Source organism: Nyctereutes procyonoides, unplaced genomic scaffold, assembly GCF_905146905.1.
Source record: "Nyctereutes procyonoides isolate TBG_1078 unplaced genomic scaffold, NYPRO_anot_genome, whole genome shotgun sequence".
NCBI classification, from domain to species: domain Eukaryota; kingdom Metazoa; phylum Chordata; class Mammalia; order Carnivora; family Canidae; genus Nyctereutes; species Nyctereutes procyonoides.
Genome location: NW_026575031.1, coordinates 2,128,742 through 2,152,912, shown reverse-complemented (window position 1 = coordinate 2,152,912; position 24,171 = coordinate 2,128,742). Strand labels below are relative to the sequence as shown.

Here is a 24,171-nt window from a genome sequence, read left to right as displayed (position 1 = left end):
TTTGTTTACATATCTATTTTAACAGATTTGTTCTTAAATGCTTTTGTTCATCTGCTAAGGATGAGAATTTGCCACAGTTAAGCATATGCTGAAGTACATTCTGACATATTTTGAAGGCATTTCAAAAAAAAAAATTCAGGAAATTTTTTGAACAACAGTGTTTAAAGACCTCACCAGTGGTAATTTATTTAAAAGAAAAATGGATACTTCAGAGTCATATCCTTAAAGTCATAACTTCAGTATACCCAGTACACCAAAATTGTGCTAGATTTCAGAATAGTCTTCATATTATTTTTTTGTTCTTACAAAGGTCAGTGCCTTGTTTTTTCACTTTTCCAACTTGTTCACACTAAAAGATTTATGACTTGTATGTATGACCTTTAACTCTTTGTCTAATCAGTTCTTAAAAGGCAAATACCACTTAATATTTTGTCTTGTCAGTCCTGAGCATATATGTCCTTGAACATATACAGTCTTACATCTAGCTTTTGGTGCTATTCAGTGATGCCGCTCTGAGTATAAAACTATATATTTCTTCATCGTTTTATCACCTACCTATGCATTGATGTCTTACACATTTTTTAATTTTTTAAATGTCTTTTGCTTCACAAATACCCTCTGTATCCCTTCCTTTTCTTTTGAAGAACTTGAGTTTTTTTTATCTGTAGTTTCCCACAGTCTAGTTTTTTTCTTAATTGACTACTCAGTGTACAGTTGAATGTGTCTCTCTGCTCTTTATTTTTCTTGCATATTGGCAGCTGAATGCAGAGATTTGGTCAGACTGAGTTTTTATCTCTGGCAAGATTCTTGGTAGTGCTGTATTCTTTCATCAGAGGCACAGAATGTCTGATTGTTTTTGTGTGTGTGTGTGAGATATAAGTAGCCATTGCTGCTTGATGGCTAGATTTAATTCAGTGACAGTTGCAAAGTGGTGACATTTTAATTATAATTTTTTTAATAAAATGATACTTTCCAAAATGATACATTCCCTCAGCCTCTGGCCTGAAAGATACTTAGATTAGAATTACTAACATAAATGGTATGAAATTTTTTTGCGTTGATGTTTTTTGCCATTAGGTTCATTATTGCTTTGGTAAGAATGGATACAGATGATGAAAATAATATGATTTTCCAGTAAAATGTGTTTATTTTGAGGTTTGGTTTTTCTTAACCTTTTTGGTATTGCAGCTGAATGCTTGTTCACTTATTATTCAAGGGAAATAGCGGTTAATGAATGTATTAGAAAGAATATTGTCCATTAATGTAGTCAGAAAAGGGAAGTAGCTCCAGGAATAACATAACCAACCATATACCTTATCCATAAAGTATAGCCAAAAGGCAACAATTCAGAGCACAATAGTACTCACTGGAGGTAAATTAATACATTGTAACATACTAATTAACTTTCATGATAAATTTGTCATGGGCTTAGTTTATGGTCAGTATTTACTTTGAGCTTTGCCAAATATAAATTACAGGGTAAAGAATTTTTAAACTACCCGAGACTGTTAATTTTAAGTATATTCAAATACTTTTTAGAAGCCTTTTTGTATATGAATCGATGCATGGTATACGTATTCGTGAGATTTATCCTTCCTTTCCAGCTCTTAATAGATAGCATTTGTTAACTTGGTTTTTCAATTCCTGTGTGAAAATAAAAATAGGACCTTATCAAATATGCTATATTGCAGACATCATTAAATTAAACTCTTACCAAATTTGTAGTAAATTTCTTTATACATAGTGTAGCTGTCTGATTAAAAGCATAATTCAATTGTGAATACTGCTTTCTTTTTCAGGTTGTCTTGCTCTTCCCAAGTTGAATTTGCAGTTTTTGACTCTTCATGATTACCTCCTAAGGAACTTTAATCTCTTCCGCTTAGAATCAACTTATGAAATTAGGCAGGACATTGAGGATAGTGTCAGCAGAATGAAGCCATGGTTAGTAAATTGGTTCCACTTGTAATGAAGAGATGCAAACAGTGACTGATATACCTCTATCAGAAACCTCATGAGTATATTTAGAAATAGTATGCCTGGCAGGAAGATGCCCTCCAAAATAGGAGATATTTACTCTGAGAAATTCTCTAATGTGGATTAGAGTATTTCAAAAGTACTAAAATATAAAATATGTATCTGGGTACTTGAGGGTGGTACTGAGGGACTGAGAATAAGGGAAGAGAGGTTGTCATTCTTGGGGGATAGGGAGGGAGGGAGAAATGAAGAGGAGAGTAGTAGGTTGGACATTAGCAAAAGAGGAAATAGAAGGTATGAGCTGACCACCAGGCCTGTACTAGGGCAGGATAGTTTAAATCCTGGAAGCTCATGATAAAGGGGTCTTCTACTATAACTGCTCTTGTGGCTGTCACCAGGATCTCAGTTAGCCTCTCTAAGGGACCTGGCAAGAGATGAGGAGCATTGCTGAGCATCACAGGGAAATCAAATGTTGGAAAGTCTTCCCAGGTCCTCGATCTGTATTACCTTGAAGAGACTTAAACCATCAGAATTTACTTTGGGGACCATTTGAGTAGGTCTCATTATGTGAGAAAGTCTTATGTTTAAAATCAACTCCCCACATCCTTGCTTATGTCTGGAATTCTGTTAGTGAAGAAAAGACTTCCATTCTAGTTATTGTAGGCAGCTCTGCATTATGAGATCTGTGGTGGTCAGTTTTGCTTTTTAGACATGACTGACTTGAGATAAATGCCCTTCATTCACTGTTTCATTCTAAGCATGAAATTGGTGAGAGTAAGTTATATATCACAAGTGACTAAAATCTGGTAAAATTAATTCTATAAAATGAGTTTTTATTACATTCTCGTCATAGCATGCATACGCATACAATAATACTGCATTCTTTATGAAAAGCTTCAGTTTTTGAATGTGAACAGATTCAGGTGTCTTTTAGGCTTCTCCGCTTACTAATTACAGAGAGCTTACATGGACACTATGATTATGATCTATTTTTTTTCCACTTCCACATTTTATTTTATTTCATACACAGTTCTATTTTTTAATTAATTATTATGTGAAAAGTTATTCTGGGTGAAACTATAAAACACAACATAAAGTATTTTCAACTTAATAATCAGTTGAGTCAGTAGGCAGGCTAGTACTGTGAAGTTTGTATACTCATTGGCTGATCATCCCTGCCCACAGCTTTGCTGGAATTATTGCCCATTGTTTGGACCCTGGGGGAGTGCTTGATCAGAAAGCTTCCTTTCAATTTTATGGTTACCTTGGGTTTACATGCTCAGATTCTGAACCTAATTTTGGCCATTTTGCAAACTAGGGATTTACTAACTAGCAGTTTATCAAATAAAATTCCCTTATATTTTACTTAAATGCCAAATAAAGCAAAAATACGTAGAGTTCTTATGGTCTATTAATAAAGGACATTTTTTTAACTTACATTATTTTCTGCTAAGGGAAAGAAAATGTCACTTTTGGGAGTTAAACTTGTGATAATACATTTTTCTGGATTTTCATTCCTAATTGCCCATCATTGAAGGCTGTTAAAAATAATGAGATCTAAAAGGAGGCCAGGCTCTCTTTCTTTTTCCTGTGTGCTGAATGTAGAAAGGTAGAGGCATTTTTACTCAGTGCATGTAACTAACGATCATGTTTTCTGGCTGCTGAAAGCACAGAGGAACATGAGAGAGAATGTACTTCTGAGGGGCAGAAATCTGTCCTTTTTAATGCTTCATGTTACAGGTAGATTCTATAAGGGAGGAGAAAAGAGTTGGGGAAAATAGATGAGTGGTTGCCTGGGGGTAGGAACAGGATCAACTATAGTCAGATAAGAGGGATCTTTTACACATAGGATGGAAATGTTCTCAAAATGGATTGTGGTGACGGATGCACAACTCTGCAGATGTACTAAAAATCATTGGATTGTGCATTTATAATGAATGAATTTAATGATATGTAAACTGTACTGTAGTAAAGTTGTAAAAAATGGAGGAGGTAATCATTATTATTAGTTTCACTCTTTGATGTTGTGCAGTTCTACAGTTTTTTTCTTCTGACACAAAGCCTTTACCTGGCAGTTTTTCTTTATCTGTGTAAGCATGTCATTTTTGGCAGTACTTTCCAGTTTTGGAGTGCTGCTGCTATATTTATGTTACAGATTTCCCAGATACACTACTTAATGTAAAAGCTAAAGTACTAGTTAGACTAACATAAGAAGAAAGATTGGGTGTTTGAATGTTAGTGATTCTGGTTATTACAACTAGCTTGATTATTTTTACCCCCAGTTCATGGCAGTATGTTTTACATGATTTAAATATTATGCCCTAAAGCAAGCATTTGCATAGATCTCATTTGTTGATTTTTGATTTTTAAAATTCTAGTTTGTCCTAAAACAGCTTGTAGAAATACCTAAATACATAAATAAGATGTAAACAGTTGAGACTATCTCGATGAAGAGAGGAAAAGGATAAGAATTATATTATAATAATCTATAATAATTTTAATATATATTACAATAATCTAGATCACTCTATTATTATTATAATAGATGATCCTTTGACAAAATGCCTCCACTCTTACGCTTATAGAGTTACCTTTTTTTCTGTTTGTGTAGGGGTTACTCCTCTCTACTTATCTCTCTTTATTGGACCTTATTTGCCTGTTCACGCTAATGAATATATTCCTATATATGAGGACTTAGTTTCCTTTTTTTTTTTTTTTTTTAATTTAGAAATAAGGGTTACTAATGTCAGGGCTTAATAGCTAAACGTGTGTTCCTCACTAATTTTAGTTGGCTAAAAATTGGGGGAAGTCATTTTTTGTTTGAGTAATCATGCACTTTTTTGGTTTTCAGGCAGTCTGAGTATGGTGGTGTAGTGTTTGGTGGTTGGGCACGAATGGCCCAGCCCATTGTGGCTTTCACTGTAGTTGAGGTTGCGAAGCCCAACATAGGTGAAAACTGGCCAACTCGAGTTCGTGCAGATGTTACCATCAATTTGAATGTCAGAGATCACATCAAAGATGAATGGGAAGGTAATTTTCTATTTCAAAACATAAAATTACGCTTTTACCTTTTCAGTTAATAGACTTTCACTTAGAAAATTGTCAAAGCACTTTTACTAAACATTATCCTTCTAAACATTTATGAAATTTTATCTTTAAAAATTGTCTTTATGATTACTAGTAGTAAAAGTATCAAGGATCATACAAGAATAATTAAATGTCTTAATAATTTAATAAAAAACATAAAATAGCATGTGTATCACAGTATTTTGAAAATTACAGATTGCAAAGCTGAGAGGAGAGCTCTTTAAATCCCAAATTTAATAAAATAATATTTATGAATTTGTAGGATCAATACAAAAAAGAAGCAAAATATTACTGTTCACTAAAGAAAGGAGGTAAACCCACGTATCACTTGCACGCATGTAGTGTTATTAATAAGGAAAATTAGCATTCTTAAGAGATAATAAAAGCTGCCAAACTGAAGAGAATAGGGATACATACAATTGCTGAAAAATAAAGATATAAAATCAAAATTAGACAACCTCAAAAGGAATTTTAAGGGGATCTGGTAAAACAACTCAGAAAGAAATAATAGTTTCACTATTTGCATCAAAGGGAGGAAGTCAGATAAAGAATTAGTGATATTAAGTATATTCAGGGATAAATAACAGATGCAGAGAAATTAGATGAGTTATTTCCCCTCTTCTTTCCAGGCAAGATTTTAGGGACAGGAGTTCCACAAGAAATTTTATTTAGAGGCAGATATGTTCAGAGTTACTAAGCCAAGTAAAAAGTAAAAACATTGATAACACCTGTGCCAGAAATGACACATGACCTAATTTTTAAGTGGCACTTTAAATTTTTCTCTCAGCTGTCTTATGAGAGCTCTTGCTTGCTGTCCATTGTGAGAAACAGTAGCTGGTAGATTTTATCTCCTTCCACCTTCTTGTCATGCCAGAAGAAAAGCGATAGTCCCTTGATGGATCAGTTTTCAGAAATTATTGCTCCCGATATAGCTATTTATAACCAAGGGACTATATGATATGTTTATCCATTAATTCTGAAGGAATCCAGCAGCAAAGCTGGCCACATGTTTAACAAATGGCCACTGTAGTGGGTGTAGTTTGTGACAATGTTTTTGTGATTCCTGTATCCTTCAAAAGAGTTCCAATCTAATCTAATGTGTTACACATCTTGAGTACTATCTTATCTTTATGATTGTAAACCTTAAGAAGGACATTATGTTACTGGAGAAGGTTCTACACTTACTACCTTTGACATTTAAGAAGGCATTAAAATAAACACTATTTTACAACACAGTTACCTATACTCCTTCGTTACTTTGGAGACTTCTATCAGGAGGACATTACACTGTCTTTTTTTTTCCCCCATTCATTCTTTTAAACATAGGTCTCCGGTAGAATGAGAAATGTAATGGATATATTTAATGTGTGAGAGAGGGAACAATAGGGTATCGTAGAATAAATAGGTGGTTCATTGTAGGGGGGGATGGTGGGGAGAAAAGTGTTTTCTGAGAGGCCAGAGCCAAAATTCAGGCCCTACATTCATCATAGATGGAGTAACTAAATAGAAAATAGAGGCAAAAAAATGAGAGGGAGATTTTATAAGTAGTAGAGAATATTGTCCTGTAGAAACAATAGTTTTGAAGACTTTAAGCTAAATAGATAAAGCATTCTTGTTCTTTCAAAAATTCAGGCCCTCATCTTCTCCATTATCCCATCTTAAATTAAGGAAACAATTAATGAAACAAATGCTGGATTTTGCTCCAGAAGGCATAGCCAAGATGGAGTGGATACAAATGGTTGAAAGGAAAAAGGTAGTTGAGCTCTCTGTTACGTAGGAGTTTTTTTAATGTAGATCTGACATGTCCCACAGTAAAATGATCTGCCTTCGTTGGGAATAGGCAGTCATCCCTCAGTGATGCCAAGAAGTGACATTGGTAGGGACTGCATCACTTCTCAGGACCACCTCTTGGACTCTACTAAGACTTACACGTTGTAATGAATTAGGCAGATCAGAAGTACTAAAGGCAGTACAGCTCAGATAGTAGAACAGTTGTTTTCATTCCTGTTGCTTCTCCTGCTTTATGTAGAATTGGCTGGGAAATAAAGAAGTCATTATTATGAATCAGAGCAATTATTACTAGTACACTTAAACCCTGCTCCATATTAAAACAAACCAGAATGGTCCAGTAATGTTAGCCACACACTGACACTGCTGATTTGATTTAGTTGTATATCTTATTACCAAGGTTATGAGCAAACAAAATGTTCAAGCTTTCATTTGTATCATATAGTAGCTAATAAAACTAAATCAGGAAAGAAATGAAGGTTAAATGGCATGACGTTATATGGATATGTGATCTAAGTTATGTCCCTTGTCTTTCTATGTCTCTACTTCTAAAGGAACTGGGGATCCAGTTGAGTCCAGTATTGGGTCTAATGACTGAGAAGCTAATGTACTTTGGCAAAGTTTCCTATTTCTTGACATTTATTTATAAAAAATATTTGCCAAATGAAACTATATATATTCAACCTTGTTTTCAATATGGTATCTATAAACAGTGCTTTTGTGCCTTGATGAATTATTCTTGAGTTGACCTCTTTCAGGGAATGCAGTTAGACTGTTGTTAGAATGACAATGATGAATGGTTTAAACTGATGTTAGAAATCTGCTGAATATGATATAGATGGATTATATGCCAACCATATTTTCGGTTACTTATTAAGAATGCTAAAAATAAGAATGATGATGAGCATCCAATTTTGGAGCTGTAACATGACTTGGAGGGCTTATTCAGTAATGTATTCATGGCACAAACGTTTCAAATTTTAATATAAAGAGAACTTTTCATTTTAATTATTCCTGTCAGACATTGAATTTTAAAGATCATAGGAATACCCATAATTACAGTGCAAATCATTGTTCAACTCTGGTATTTTAAATGTTTCTTACATCTCTTAAGATGATGAGAATTTGCCAACAAAAGACTGAAAACTGTAACATTTTAATAAGTGAAAATGTCTTTGTGTTTTACCAGGTCTTCGTAAGCATGATGTATGTTTTTTAGTTACTGTACGTCCCACAAAACCTTACGGTACTAAGTTTGACCGGAGGAGACCTTTTATTGAGCAGATTGGCCTGGTTTATGTCAGAGGCTGTGAAATCCAGGGCATGCTAGATGATAAAGGGCGTGTCATTGAAGACGGTATGGCAATATATGTTTTTGAAAGAGAATTTGTACATAATGATGTTTCTGTGCCTTTTTTCTTTATGCATCTTAGGTAATTTTTTTAGTTATTTTACATACTAAATCAACACAAAGGATTATATGTATAATATGTGTAAGGTACCTGCTACCCACTTTTAGAAATAAATAATATGGTTTCTAAACTTTTTGTTAGCTATTGGAAAGGACAAGATCTTTTGAAATTGCCTTTATTTAAAACTTCCCTTTATAATACTTTATAATATTGCTTTCTAAAATCTCTAGTACCTCTCATGATATATTTGCCTATTTTTCCTTCTTAAGTTTTATTGATTTGATTCAGTGACTCTCAATTGGACTCTCCCTGCATTTTGAAATGTGTGGTAGTATTTATCTTTTCATGTGCACAGGGTAGAGGTAAGGGTTGGTGAGCTATTAGCATTTGATGGATGACACCTAGGGATGCTAAACATTGAAACAGAGCTACCTTGGGGTGCTTGGGTGGTTCAGTTAGGCATCAGACTCTTGATTTCGACTCACGTCATGATCTCAGGGTTGTAAAATCAAGCCCCACATCAGGCTCCGTGCTGAGCACAGAGCACGTGCTTAAGATTCTCTTCTCTCCCTGTCTCTCTGTCCTTCTCCCACCCACCCTGCTCTCTCTCACACAAAAAAATTTAAAAAGGCAATTTAAACAGAATTGCCTCATAGAAGGAATTGTCATACCTAACATGCAGACATCACCCCATTAGAAATACCACCTTACAGGACTGTCAGCTCTTTGATTTCTTAGGCTTAATCAATGACTTTTCTTTGAAATTCTTTCTGTTATCTTTTTTTGTCATACTTACTGTTAAATTACATCTATCTATGTCCAGTGCTTATTTTCCAATTTGTTTTTGAAACTTCTCTCAGAACTTGAATTAATTTCTACCTGTGATTTTAAGATTGCACCATTGCTAAAAGTGCTGGTAATTAAACTGATCTTATGGCTAGAATAAAAGAAAATGGGAAAGATGGAGTAAACATATGGCCATATATTGGGACCAGAGTTAGAGGGCTAAGACAAAATAAGGAGACAAGGCAAAGGGGCAAGAAAAAGCCTCTGACCTTTCAGCCATTAGTATATAAAATTTCCATTCACACTGGTGATACTAAGAATGGAATGTGGAAGAATGAAAAGAGTGATCAGTCGAGTGCTTACTATATGTAAGGTAGTAATGGAGCTATGAGTAACTAACAGAAGTAAAGTTGTTTGACTTCCAAGGCTTTTAGTTTGGTTGAGGACATATAAAGATAATTGCAGTCCATGGCATTGCATCATAAACATTACATGACTGTTCTGGGGAAAAAAATAGTAAGAATTTAGGGAAAGGAGAAGATATTTTCAGCTTCTAGGCATTTGAAATGAGTAGATAACTTTCTAGTCAGGGAATGACTGGAGTTCGATGTGGACAGTTTATTCATCATTTCTAGAAAAGGAATACTGCTAACTTCAATACTTGAAAAGTACGTGTTTCACTTACCAAACTTCCTCAAAATGTCTAGGACCTGAGCCAAGACCCAATCTTAGAGGAGAGTCCAGGACATTTAGAGTGTTCTTGGACCCAAACCAGTATCAACAAGATATGACCAATACTATACAAAATGGAGCAGAAGATGTGTATGAAACTTTCAATATCATAATGAGGAGAAAACCAAAGGAAAATAACTTTAAGGTAATTTTTAGGCTATATAACTATAAATGTACCATGTCCAATTTGAATAACTTCTAAAACATAAATACATAGATACTAGGTAAAAGAATGTTTTGTTAAGAAAATGATCATTGCTTTTATTCTGATTCTAAACAATTCTCTTATTTTCTTAAAATAAGCTTAATAAATTAATTTTCTTTGGCTTTTATATTTAGTCTACATGTTGTCATTTGATGAGTTTAGAAACTTACAATATAAATTAATCCAGGTCAGTCTCCTTCATTGCTTTTTGTCAATTAAATGCTCAGGATAGCCAGTATAAGGCAAAGAAAACTGCTTATTTGTCTACTGGGAGTTCTTTTTTAAATCAAAAGTAAGTGTACTTCCAAATCACTTTATGAATACAGATGTGAAACCGCAGGGCTCTGAATTACTTTATGATATAATGTGTTTTACTCATTGGCAGGAAAAGGGAGGTTTGGGGGCTACAGAATTTTACTTTTATAGCAATGAGCTAAGGAGTTTTGATAAAAGATTTTTTAAAAATTATTTGAAACTATATTATAAAATGTAAACATGGAATGGTTTTAACATTTGGTGATACTACCTTCTGCACAGGTACATTTCTTCTTTCTCTCCCCCCTCCTGTACATTATCAGTTTATTATTTTTTTTTTTTGCCTGTTTTTATGATTAAAAAAAGAAGACTTCATATACAAAGGGATTTATTTGCCCATTTTACCCTATTGTTGAAGAAAAAACAGTGGAAGTACTCTTGATTTCTTTTTGTCTTACTGTACCTCCAGTCTGTCAGTCAGTCTGGTTAGCTCACCACCTCCACTGACACCCCATTCAAGACACCATCATCTCTCACATCCCTGCTTCCATTCTCGACTGCTCTTCCCCTTCTGCTAGTCTCCACAGAGTGACAGAGTGACTGAATATAAATTATGGCTTGGTCCCCCTGTTGAACAGTCTTTAATGATTTCCCATCTCACAGTAGAAAATTTTTCCCATAATCCAAAAGGCTCCTTCATTATCTGTCCTCTGGCCACCTCTCTCAACATCATTTTCTAACACCTTTCCCTGATTCACTCCATGCCAGATGTGCTGACTTTTTTGCTGTCCTTTAAAAATCCAAGCCTTTGTCCATGGTGTTCCCTCTACCAACACAGTCTTCCTCCCAGGTATTTACATGGTTCGCTCCCTTACTGTATAATGTCAACTTTGCTTAGATATTAACTCCTAAGTGGATTATCTTTATTTTTCATCACAATCTTTATTATACCTGATGACTGTGTATTTGTTATTTATCTGACTTCACATTAGAATTCAGGTCTGTGAGGGTAAGGTCTCTCTTTTGTTTGTCTCTGTTTTGTTTTTGTTTTTCAGTAATGATTGAATTTCAGTCACTTTACTAAAAATGAAAAAAAGTTCCTTATGTTCATTCATATGACCATTTTATTTAATACCCAGTGTGTGTTTGACATTGTGCTAAGTTGTGTGAAGCCAGTAAAGATGAGTAAGACACAGCTTGTATTTTTAAAGAGTTTAGACTACTAATAAGGGAAGTTAAAAATATTAACAAATAACTGCCATGAAATGTTAGAAGTTGCCAAAAGTCATCAGAAGGATGCAGGTAAAAGTGTCATGGAAGAGGTATCCGGCTGGCTCAGTCAGAATACCAGTGTGACTCATGGTCATGAGTTCAAGCCCCGTGCTGGGTGTGAAGACTATTAAAAAAATAAACTTAAGAAACAATAACAAAAAAGTATCATGGGGGGTCAAAAGAGGCATTCAGATTCCCATCCAAGAAACAAGGGGCAGTGATGAATTTTGCTGTGTTTGGGAAAGGACGAATGATCTTTTGGTGCCTTTGGTATTTCATTATATACCCAGGCAGCATCCCTTATTTCTTTCTCTCTTTTCCAATTCGTACAGCCTGTTCTTACCTGGATATTTTATTTCTTGCCTGAATAGTTTCCTCTGCCCTACCCCAATCTCTGTCCTCGTCAGTCACCTGTTTTTCATATTGCCTCCACTGATCATTTCAGTCAGCTTTTCAAAACATTTCTGACTTTCCATTAATGATGAAATAAACCAAAGCTCCTTTGCAGATCCTTCGCTTTCAGCTAAATTGAAATGCCACTTTCCTCCATGAAACCTTTCCTAAAGTTAAAAGTCTCCCTTACATGCATCTCTCACCTACTTGGAACTGTGTTCCCATAGTATTCTGTAATATTCTGTATTGTTTACCATATTCTGCTGCTTTGTGTCATTGCTGAGGACATACATCATCTCCCTACTAAAATTTTCATTTTCTCAGGGAGTAGAGCACTTGTCTTACCTATTATTTTGTAAACATACTCATTTATCTGTCCATCGGATGATATATACATCTCATAGTCAAACTTCTAGATCCCTGCTCTCATGGAAATGATATTCTAGTGGGAATTAGACAAATGATAAACAGAAGGTGATGTGAGAAGAGTGTGATTAACATGCACTGTCCTCTTACTTTGTTATCCTGTTGGAGTGTATAGCATTTATGTTATAAACATGGCTGGTTTGATTATTTTATTCTTAGTAATCAATAGCCTAGCCTTCTGGTTTCCATATATGGCATAGATCACTTAGTCAAAGTAATTATTGGAAAGTCTGAAAGCTTGCCTTAACTTTGGAATTTTGACAATGTATGTTAACTACTCTAATGACTTTTTATTGTAGAATGTTTCATTCTGAAAATTATTTGACATTTCACTTTTATCATTTTGTCTACTTAATTTTTATTTATGACTTTTTTTCTAAGAGTGTTACATTTAATATTTTTAAATTATGTTTCACAATTGAGGCATATGTTAACATGCTTCTGCTTGTGTGTCATCTTAGCATTGAGGAACTATGGAATATCAAAAGAGAAAATTCAATGAATTTCTAAGAGGAAGCATCCTCCTCATGGGTTTATTCTATAATATTTTCTTCTTGTGTAATCCTGATCTGATTATCATTCCACACAACAGGAGTCAAGTGATGAACTCATTTATGACATTCTCTCTAAATGAACTCCTAACGGATAAACTGTCCTTGCTAAGTTTGGTCTTTTGTTTAACTCAGTGTATGGTATCAGCTGAAAATATAACTGTTGATTCAGTCTAGCCAAGCACCTGTCAGCAGAAAATAGCTTCTTGCTCTGAAACACTTGGGAATTCTGGATTAGTGCAGCTAACTCTGCGTTCCATTGAAGTGCAAATGTTTGAGATGGCTTCTTGACACAACCCTTTTCTCTCCTTTCACTGACAGGCTGTGCTGGAGACCATCAGGAACCTGATGAATACTGATTGCGTGGTACCTGACTGGCTGCATGACATCATTTTAGGTTATGGAGATCCAAGTAGTGCACATTATTCAAAAATGCCCAATCAGATTGCCACTCTTGATTTCAATGATACATTTCTTTCCATTGAGCATTTAAAAACCAGCTTTCCTGGTCATAATGTTAAAGTAACTGTGGATGACCCAGCTCTACAGATACCCCCTTTCAGGTAAAGTCAGAACTGGCTGTACTCCTTTCAAGCTTTCTGTAGCCAGTGTGAACTAGGCCATACGACTATAGGTAGAGCTTTGAATATTGTGATTTTGTTTGAGCAGTCTTTACCTTCACCATATAATGACTGGGATAAACTTATTTTATTTGACTCTGTTCCTAAATTCTTAGTGCATAAAACAATTTTACGACCATAATAAAAGTAGCCTCACATCTAATAAGGGATCTGTATATATACTTGCTGTCGGAAGAGTATTACATAAACATTTATAGAATGTGACTAAAGAAATATGTCTTTGTATATTACGTATAATCTAGTGTATTTCCTAATTAGTGGACATAGTCATGGAATGTTAAATTTCTTTAGTTTTCAGGAAAAAATTATATTTTTCTTTTTAAGCTTACTTGCTTACTTACACAAATGTTAAATTTTCACAATGTAGTTATAGCTCATGTTAAAGGAGCTTTGGTTTTAATTTTGAGTAGAGGGATGCCTGGGTAGCTCAGCAGTTGAGCCTCTGCCTTTGGCTCAGGGTGTGACCCTGGAATCTGGAATCAAGTCTCGCATCAAGCTCCCTGCGAGAAGCCTGCTACTCCCTCTGCCTGTGTCTCTGCCTCTCTCCCTCTGTGTCTCTCATGAATAAATAAATAAATCTTTAAAAAAAAAATTTTTTAATAGAAATGGAATAAAGTACCTGAAGCAACTCACTATTCTTTCCTGAATTCTATTACATGGAAGAAGTGCACAGAGAGAATTCTTTTTTTCTTTTTTTTTTTTAAGTTTAATTTTAATGTATTCCTTGACTCTCCCAGGCACCTAGGAGGAATCACCTCCTGAGGTGTCCTAACCCCAAGCTGAGAACTTCTGCCTTAAAGGCTTGGTATTCTGAGAGTGTCATAACAGGGCTCCAGCCTGTCTTGCTAGCCTTATTTTCTCTGTTGTATCCACTGTGGCAAAACTGACCACTTGCACTTGAACCTTAGTCTTACGTCTTCCCAGAATATCTTCCCTACCATGGTTGTATGTTTAAGTTCTTTGAAACTCATCTTTGATGCCATCTCTCCCATGAAGCCTTTTCTGATTTAAGGAGGGACAATGTATAAAGCACTTTATAGCGCATGGATATAATTATATAAATGCTCCTTCTTTGATTCTCCCTTAATCAATTGACTTCTAATCTGAACACCGTTTATATACATTGTAGTGCTTTTAAGTCTACTTTTTTTCAGGATGTATGTACAGATAGTTCCTTTAAGCCATAAATGTTTCTTTCTGCTCTGATTATCTTCCATACAATGTCATGCACAAGGTAGATGCTTGGTAAATGTTGTTAATTGTAAAAAATGAACAAAGATTTTGGTTTTGTAGAATAACTTTTCCAGTAAGGAGTGGAAAAGGGAAGAAAAGGAAAGATGCAGATGGTGAAGATGAAGATACTGAAGAGGCAAAAACCTTAATTGTTGAACCTCATGTCATTCCTAATAGGGGTCCTTATCCTTACAACCAACCCAAACGGTAATTTTACTGTCTATATTATTTGGTATGATGAATAATAGTTTGCTATTTTGGATTAATAATAATTAGTTTCAAATTTACTGATCTTTATTTTTTTTTAATTTTTTTTAAATTTATTTATGATAGTCACACACACACACAGAGAGAGAGAGAGAGAGGCAGAGACACAGGCAGAGGGAGAAGCAGGCCCCATGCACCGGGAGCCCGACGTGGGATTCGATCCCAGGTCTCCAGGATTGCGCCCTGGGCCAAAGGCAGGCCCCAAACCGCTGCACCACCCAGGGATCCCAAATTTACTGATCTTTAGAAACCCCAGGAAACTTCTGTTTCTTGATCCTCTTTCCTTGTATTCTGTCAGACAGCTGAATAGTTGAAACATTTTTGGGCATTGTGTAGTCATATTTCCAAAATAAGCATTTTTAGATGAGAAAAAAACATTAGAGGGCTACCTTAATTTGAGTACAGCGTTCTTACTTCCTGACCATGTGTTACATGTAGCAGCTACTCTCATGCGTGTGTGCCATGACAAGAAAAGTAGCATTATATTCGGTATTAGATTAGGAACTAGAATTTTGACATTCCAAGTGAAATACAGGATTGCCTAAGTATATTGAAAAATAACTGTAGTCTTTGCTTTCCATAAGATTCATTCCATTTTAGTTGGTCAGTAGAGTATAGAGGTAAAGGAAATAATTCATCAGAGATTGGTTCAGTCTTTAAGATGTAGAAGTACTGGAGATTTGCTACCCAACATTGTTCTTATAGTTAACACTCCTATACTTACTGTGCAGTTAAAATTTGTTAAGAGGGGGACACCTGGGTAGCTCAGTGGTTGAGTGTCTGCCTTCAGCTCAGGGAATGATCCTGGGATCCGGGATCAAGTCCTGCATCGGGCTTCTTGCAAGGAGCCTGCTTCTCTCTCTGCCCATGTCTCTGCCTCTCTCTGTGTGTCTCTCATGAATAAATAAATAAAGTCTTTTTTTTTTTTTAAGAGGGTAGGATCTCATGTTTTTTTGTATTTTGTTTTACCATATACATGCACATGCAAACTTAACACACACACACACACACACACACACACACACAAAGCGCTGGGGTGGGGTAAAGAAGAGATTGGGAGAACAGAGGCATATACAGAGGAGGCATTTAGACCTCCATTCATTGTTTAAATTTTTAGCAAATGTTCATCGGTGTTTTCAACTAACTTTTTATTTACTCTTATTTCCAGTAATACAATTCAGTTCACTCACACACAGATAGAAGCTATCCGTGCTGGAATGCAGCCTGGGCTAACTATGGTAAGAGAATTATTGTTACACGTACACATGTTTTTACATGAATTCAGACAAGAAGTAGGCCTCACATGTTTAGAGTATATTTGAACCACAAAAATCCAACTGAATTTAAATGTTTATAGGTCATTGTGGCATTATGTGAGATTTTGCTTACTGCTCATTTCAGTGTTCATAAATAAAGTTTTATTGGAATATAGCTATGCCTATTTGGTTATGAATTACCTCTGTCCAGTTTTGTTCTGTAACAACAGTTAAATACTTGCAGCAGAGATCATATGGCCTGCAAAGCCTGAAATGTTTATTTGCTGGGCTTTTACAGATAAAGCCTGCTGACAACTGATTTAAAGGTGTGTTTTGTTTCCAAGTATTTAGAGACTCTGTTAATCTTCCACTTATTGGGACACCTGGGTGGCTGAGTGGTTAAGTGTCTGCCTTTGACTCAGGGCGTGATCCCAGGATCCTGGGATCAAGTCCCACATCGGCCTCCCCTGAGGGAGCCTGCTTCTCCCTTTGCCTGTGTGTCTCTGTATAAATAAATAAAATCTTTTTTAAAAAATTTCAGTTACTAATTTCTGGTCTAAGTTGTTTATGGTCGGAGAAGATACTTTGTATGATTTCAATTTTTATTTTTTTAATATGCTCAAGTTTGTTTTGTGGTCCAGGATATGATTTCTCTTGGTGAATATTTCATGTGCACGTAAAAAGAATGTTTATTCTGTTGTTTGGGGTGGAGTGTCCTATATATGTCAGATTCATTTGGTTCAATATTTCTCTGTCCTTGCTGATATTCCAGTTACTATTTCTGTTGATTACTGAAAGAGGAGTATTGAAGTCTCCAACTACATATATATTTGTTTCTCCTTTCATTTCTTTCAGTTTGTGCTTCATGGTTTCTAAAGCTTTATGAATAGATACATAAACATTCAAGGTTGTTATGTCTTCTTGGTGAATTAATGCATTTATTATTATGTATTGTCTTCATCACTGGTAATTCTTTTTGTTCTGAAATGTACTTTGATGTTAATAATAGCAACTACAGTTTTCTTTTGATTAGTGCTGTGTGGTATGTCTTTTCCCATTATTTTATTTCTGACCTACCTATTAATGTTTGAAGCGAACTTCTTGTAAACCGCTTATAGTTGAGGTATGCCATTTTCTTCACTCTGACAGTCTCTATCTTTTAATTGGTGTGTTTAGACCATTTACATTGAATGCAATTGATGTGTTTAGATTTAAGCCTCCAATTTTATTATTTATTTTATGTTCCCTTTTTGTAGCTTTTTTTGTTTTTATCTTCTTTTAGGTTATTTAGTTTTTAATATTTCATTTTAATTTATCTCTTACGTTCTTTTCTATCTACATACATTGGAAATACTGTCAGACAATGTTAGAAAGTCAAACATGTTTTTAAATTTATTTATTTGAGAGAGAGAGAGCACACATTTACACATGAAGATAGGGACGGGTAGAGGAAAGGGAGAAAGAATTTCAAGCAGACTCTGCACTGAGTGTGGAGCCTGATGTAGGGCTTGATCTCAAAATTCTAAGATCATCTCCTGAGCTGGAATCAGGAGTTGGACGCTCAACTAACTGAGCCATCCACGCACCCCAAAAAGTCAAACATTTTAAAGAACTCTAGGGGAAAAAGAGTTGTAAATTTGCCATTTATCTTTCATTCCTGATAGTTTAAGTTTCCTCTGATGTCACTTCCTTTCTGCCTGAAGAACTCTTGTACCACTTTTAACAGTAGGTCTGCTAACAATGAAATATCTTTGTTTTTCTTCATATAAGAAAGTCTCTAAATCATCTTCATTCTTTAAAGATATTTTCACTGGACATAGAATTCTACGGAGTTCTTGAAACAATTTAAAATGTTACTTCACTTCCTTTTGGCTTCTATGGTTTCTGAGAGAAACCCACAGTCATTTGAAATATCCTTTTGCTGTATGTAATGTGTCATTTTTTTTTCCTGGTTGCTATTAAGAATTTTTTTAGAGATTTGATTATGATGTCTCTGGACTTGAATTTCTTTGGGATTAATCTGTTTGGAGTTTTCTAACTTCCTGAGTCCCTAGATTTAAGTGTTTTGCCAGATTTTAGACGTTTTCAGCCATTATTTCTTCGTATATTTTTTCTATACCATAAACTTTTTCCTTTTGTTCTAAGACTTCAGTAACATAAATATTAGACCTTTTAGTATTACCCCATAGATTCATGAGACTCTATTTATTCATTTGTTTTCAGTCTTTTCTTTCTGCTTATTTTTTAGATTGGGTGGTTTCTATTGTTCTGTCTTCAGATTAACTGTCTTGTCCATTCTGTTATTGAACTTACCAACAATTTTTTTACATTTATCTTTCAGTTTTAAAATGTCCATTTTCTAACAATGTGATAACTTAGTATTTTGATATGTGTTCATCTCCTTTTTAGGTTGTGGGTCCACCAGGTACTGGAAAAACAGATGTTGCAGTCCAAATTATATCCAATATCTACCATAATTTCCCAGAGCAGAGGACTCTGATTGTTACTCACTCTAATCAGGTAAGTATGTGTGCATGTGCACACATATATGTAAGATGAACTATAGGGGAGATAAAGGAGTGGGGAATAAATGAAAGCACAGTGGAGATTTCTGCTTGTACAATAATGTGATCATAGGTACAACAGAATACTGAAAGGCTGATGAGTATAGTGTTTGCTATTGAGTTACTCTTGGATTGTTAACTGGTCATGACCAGACATATTAGGAAAATATAAAAACAGTTTTTTATTTCTAATGGAGAGGGTCAAAATGTGGGAAAGCTAAGAATACTTAGATATATGATCAAATACTTGGATTAAACTAAATTGCTCCCCCTCCACCGTAATGTAATGGTGACATTATTATACAGAATACTAAAATTGTGTAGGGGAGAAGATTGAGGCTTTATCTTAATAAAAGAAACAAATTAGTTAAAGGCCTTTTTTCTTCTATTTAGTAAAATTTAGTCTGTAATAATCTTACCTATTTCCAGATTTTTTTTTTTTTTAAGATTTCATTTATTCATGAGAGACAGAGAGAAAGGCAGAGACACAGACAGAGGGAGGCTCTGTGTAGGAAGGAGCCTGATGTGGGACTTGATTCCGGATCCCAGGATCATTCCCTGAGACGAAGGCAGACACTCAACCGCTGAGCCACCCAGGCATTCTCCTTTTCCAGATTCTTAAAATGAATAAAGAATAATTCATTTGTTGTTTTAGCATAGTATTTTTAGTAAGTTTTGTTATAACTTGATAATAACTTGATAATGACTTTCTGTAGAATCTTCTATATATGATTGATTTGTATAGTACAATTACAGAGAAGATTGTTTTACAAATACAACCAAAGACTTCATTGTTTGCTATTGAATGATCCTTGATAATCATATCATCCTTAGTGATTTAAATTATTGATTTCTTCCTTTTTATGTTTATTTCATTTGTCAGATCTTCATTTACATACTTCCTGCAAATAGTTCTTCATTATTCCTTTAATTCATAATGAAGCCTTACAATTTTTTCTGAGAGTGCAGTGTTGGGAGTATTCTTTTGTTCTCTAAATCTTTGTGATTCCTGAGTTTGGATAGTGAGTAATGCCAGTGGTCTGATCCATTGAATCCCAGGTTTGGATGGGAGCATCAAGAGTTTGGATAGAGGGGAATTTTTTTCTGAAAATTTATTTTAATTTCTTCAGTTTTTGAGCTCTAATTGCTAGAATTTTGATAGCAAAGGGTATCTGTTTTTACATTATATAACCTGGATATTTATAAGACTGGATGTTGATTTCATGGGAGGGATTACATTGATGATAAATTAGAAGAGCTGTTTGGCTGATTTTTAAATGATGTCTTTATTAGTATATCTTTCCATACTAGAAAACTTGTGCCTTTCTCAAAACATTGTAACTACAGATGTTCAGATACTTAATACTAGGATTTAAGGGAATCCTAAATATGAACATTTCATAAGTAGAAAAAAGTGCTTCTAGATGGCTTCCATCAGAATAGTTAAAAAAAAAAAAAGATTTTATTTATGTATTCATCAGAGACACAGAGAGAGAGAGAGAGGCAGAGACACAGGGAGAGGGAGAAGCAGGCTCCATGCAGAGAGCCCGACATAGGACTTGATTTCTGGGTCTCCAGGCTCACGCCCTGGGCCGAAGGCAGTGCTAAACCACTGAACCACCCAGGCTGCCCTAGAATAGTTTTTTTTTTTTTTTTAAGAATAGTTTTTAATAAATGAGTGCTCTGCTCATTGTTGTATAGAGTACTTTAGACAGTCAGCCTAAGATTTAAATGATGCACTGTATCTTTCCACTCTGTGGTCTTTTCAGTTTTCTGCAACCCATGGATATTCTATTGAGTGAAATCTTGGAGTGTTCATTAATTATTTTAATAATTGTTACTATTTGGGGAAAACAGAAACTGGTCCAAAGCCTTTCTTTTTTTCATAAATTAGAAGCAAAGATTTAATAATTAGATGGCTTTTATGGTTTTCACTTATCCAGTTAGCTAAATAAAAGTAGGCAATACTATCAAAAATCAGTATTTTGTTTAAATTGTAAATGACCTAATGTAAAATTTGTTTCTATGTTTTGGAGTTGATTCTTACTTGATTAGACAATGCTCATTCTTTTTTATCCTTCTAAATGTTGGTTTTTCTTACTTTTAAGGAGCTACTCGTTCATTAAAATTCACCATCATCCTTTTTGTCTTACTTTCCAGGCCCTGAACCAGTTGTTTGAGAAAATCATGGCTTTAGATATCGACGAGCGCCACCTCCTGCGTCTTGGTCATGGAGAAGAAGAGCTGGAAACAGAGAAAGATTTCAGCAGGTGAGCAAATGGGATGAGTTTTGAAATAATATACAAAACAATTTTTAACCTTCTCCTTTTCGTTGTTAAAGAAACACCAAGAGACAAGGGCCATGAATAATACAACTTGATTCTGAAAGGTTTTGCATAACCTGCTTTTAGTTGACATAAGTCTAGTCATGATCTCCCTCAGCTCCAGTTCTGTGTGCTTATGCCATTTTTTCCTAAAGAGTACAGTTATTTCTATAGAGTTATCTTGTTCATCGTTTTAAAATTGCAGATTGCCATTTGTTCTCTATTGAAGAATGCCAACTCAAACTGTACAAGTTTACCTGATTCTTTTCCACATTTCATCCAAATATTTAATTTGCACATATTTTAGGTATCAATTAAGAAGTTGATTCATTTAATGAAACAATTGAAGATTAGCGGTAGTATAAGCTTTGGGGTTGTAAGTCTTACTATATTACTTAATTGCCATTGAGCTGGACTTAGTTTGACATTACATGAAATAGAGTGACTAAAATTTTACAAATCAAATTTCCTCTATTAATATTTTAAGTTTTCCCTTCAAACTTTCTAATAGTTCCTTTATTTATATTTAAATCCATTTTTAAAGCATGATTTTAGACAATAATCATAACAAACAGCTGTACATATTTATTAATACAGCCTTTGCCTATTAAACATGACCGTTGACTAATTTGATCACAGACAACAAAAGAGCTAAAAGAGTGTTAAATTATTATGTTGCATCTATTTTGAGTTCTTATGTTACAGAGCTCACCAAACATTTTTTAGCCTCTAAAAAGTCACAGGGCAAACAATACACATTAAGTTATTTGAGGCTCTAGATGCTTAATTTTGGATTAGCCAGAGATACTACTTTGAATTTTTGCCATGAGTATTTCCTCATATTAAACTTACAGTGGGCTGGACTCTAAAATTTAATAATACAGCATTCAATGAACATAAAGGTGTTGATGGAATACTAAATACTGTAGTTATATTTACACTGCAATAGAATTTATAGTTTTTTTAAAAATATACTAGAACAGAAGTAGAACTTAAAAGAGGATTTCAGGTAATCCCAAGTTTCCAAAGAAAAAATACTTTTTGCTTTCTGATACATAAGTCAAGCCCCAGGTCTTATTAGTAGGTATGTGCTTATTCAGTTGGACATATTCTTTTCATTTCTCTCCCTTTGTTGTAATTAAAAAGAAAAATAGTATCATTTCATGATAAGAGTAATCTTGTTTTCCCTAAAGAAAAATTTTCAGACCTTGTGAAATAGTAGAAAGAATAGTCATCCATAATTCTACTACTACAAAACAACTTTTTGTTAGTCTTCTTAATGATCAAGCTGTAAACATGCTATGTTTATAATTGCATACACTGCTTCTTTAAATTAAGACCTTATTTTTCTAGTATAGTTTTAGATTTACAGACTAATCAACTAAATAGTACATGAAGTTCCATTGTATCCTGCTTTTTAAATTTAACCTTATGTCACAAGAATTTTGGTATTTTATTACAGACTCTTTATAAGCATCCTCAATTTTTTTTCTCATTGCCAAAGTGTTGATCATAGAAAAAGTATTAAACTCTAGGTAAACAAACAGAAAAAGGTTACCTGCTGTAACGTTTATATCTTTCTAATTTGGAAAATTCTTTAAACATAGACTCTGTCTTATAACCCTATATTCTCTATCATTCTTGCTATTTCACACAAACAGGACTTCTCTGTCCAGTCTTTAAATATAACAGCAGCAGTGTTTACAATATTTTAATTTTTGTTTAATGTTAAAAGGTTGTTATTGAAGGCACTTTATTATTGTGGAAATAGTATACAGGCTTTGGGATCCAGTTTAGATTCCATACTTTTTGTCTTAATTACATGCCTCTGAGCCAGGTAATCTTCAGATTTCAGTTCTTTTTACTCATTCAGCAAATATATATTTGTGAACCTACTAGGTTCAGGTGGTACACTACATGCTGGGACAATGAAGAATGATCAAATACATTTTAAAATTACTTTTTGAAGCCTTGAGAACTGATCTGCTTTTGTGGTAATGGAAAACAGGGCTATTCAAAGCAGCCAATCTCTAAATTATGGTCTGTGATGAGATGATGTAGCACCAGAATGCACTGTACTGTTTCCCTCTTTGTGAAGGTCATGTTATGGGGGTGAAAGAAAGGAATTAAAGGATACATTTAGTGATACAGTTGATTTTCCTTCCTCACAGACCACTAATATGTTTGCAGATCAACACTGATCCAAGAACTACCACTTATATTAAATATAAACAGTGGTTCTTACTCTTTTTTTTCCCCTTTTGGCCATTTATACCTTTCATTATTTTTTTTTAAGATTTATTTATTTTAGAGAGAGAGAGCCAGAGAATGGGGTCAGTGACAGAGGGAAGGAGAATCTCAAGCAGACTTTATGCTGAGCATGGAGCCCAGCAGGGAGCCTGATTCCATGACTTTGAGATCATGACCTGAGCTGCCTGATTCTGTGACCTTGAGATCATGACCTGAGCTGAAACCAAGAATCTGATGCTTAACTGACTGAGGCACCCAGGCACCCCTATTAATATGATTTTCTTAAATGTTTTTCCTGATAGTTTCCTTAATAGTCTCTTCATTACATAATTTTGCTTTTTTTGTTTAATTGAAATTTCTAGATATGGAAGAGTTAATTATGTCCTGGCTCGAAGGATAGAACTTTTAGAAGAAGTCAAACGATTACAAAAGAGTCTAGGGGTTCCAGGAGATGCTTCATATACTTGTGAAACTGCAGGCTATTTCTTCTTATATCAGGTAAGGGATTAAGAGTTTTTAAATTATAATGGTTTTCAGTTGGAAACTGGGATGAGTTCTTGAAACTCTTCTTGAAAGCGATTTTTTTTTTTGTTGAGTAGATTAAAAATGTATGCTGCTGCCAAAGCTATATTTGTGAATATTAAATGTTTGTATTCCTATTATTTTTGAAGTTCTTATCTAAATAGCTTTGCTTGATGATTCATTCACTAAAAGGCAAATGTTGCTTCTTTTTAAATTTTTTTCTTTTTCTTTCT

The 24,171-nt window shown here is 34.5% G+C and overlaps 1 protein-coding gene across 1 annotated transcript in view; it reads left to right on the top strand.

Moving 5' to 3' along the window:
• AQR (aquarius intron-binding spliceosomal factor) overlaps positions 1 to 24,171 on the top strand; it is a 100,286-nt gene that overhangs the window by 52,450 nt on the left and 23,665 nt on the right. Inside the window, exons 16-25 of the mRNA XM_055316677.1 lie at positions 1,800 to 1,941; positions 4,826 to 5,004; positions 8,039 to 8,206; positions 9,755 to 9,924; positions 13,203 to 13,444; positions 14,816 to 14,962; positions 16,191 to 16,260; positions 18,688 to 18,798; positions 21,003 to 21,112; positions 23,779 to 23,914. Coding sequence (XP_055172652.1) covers positions 1,800 to 1,941; positions 4,826 to 5,004; positions 8,039 to 8,206; positions 9,755 to 9,924; positions 13,203 to 13,444; positions 14,816 to 14,962; positions 16,191 to 16,260; positions 18,688 to 18,798; positions 21,003 to 21,112; positions 23,779 to 23,914 — 1,475 coding nt within the window. The remainder of the gene's footprint in view (positions 1 to 1,799; positions 1,942 to 4,825; positions 5,005 to 8,038; positions 8,207 to 9,754; positions 9,925 to 13,202; positions 13,445 to 14,815; positions 14,963 to 16,190; positions 16,261 to 18,687; positions 18,799 to 21,002; positions 21,113 to 23,778; positions 23,915 to 24,171) is intronic.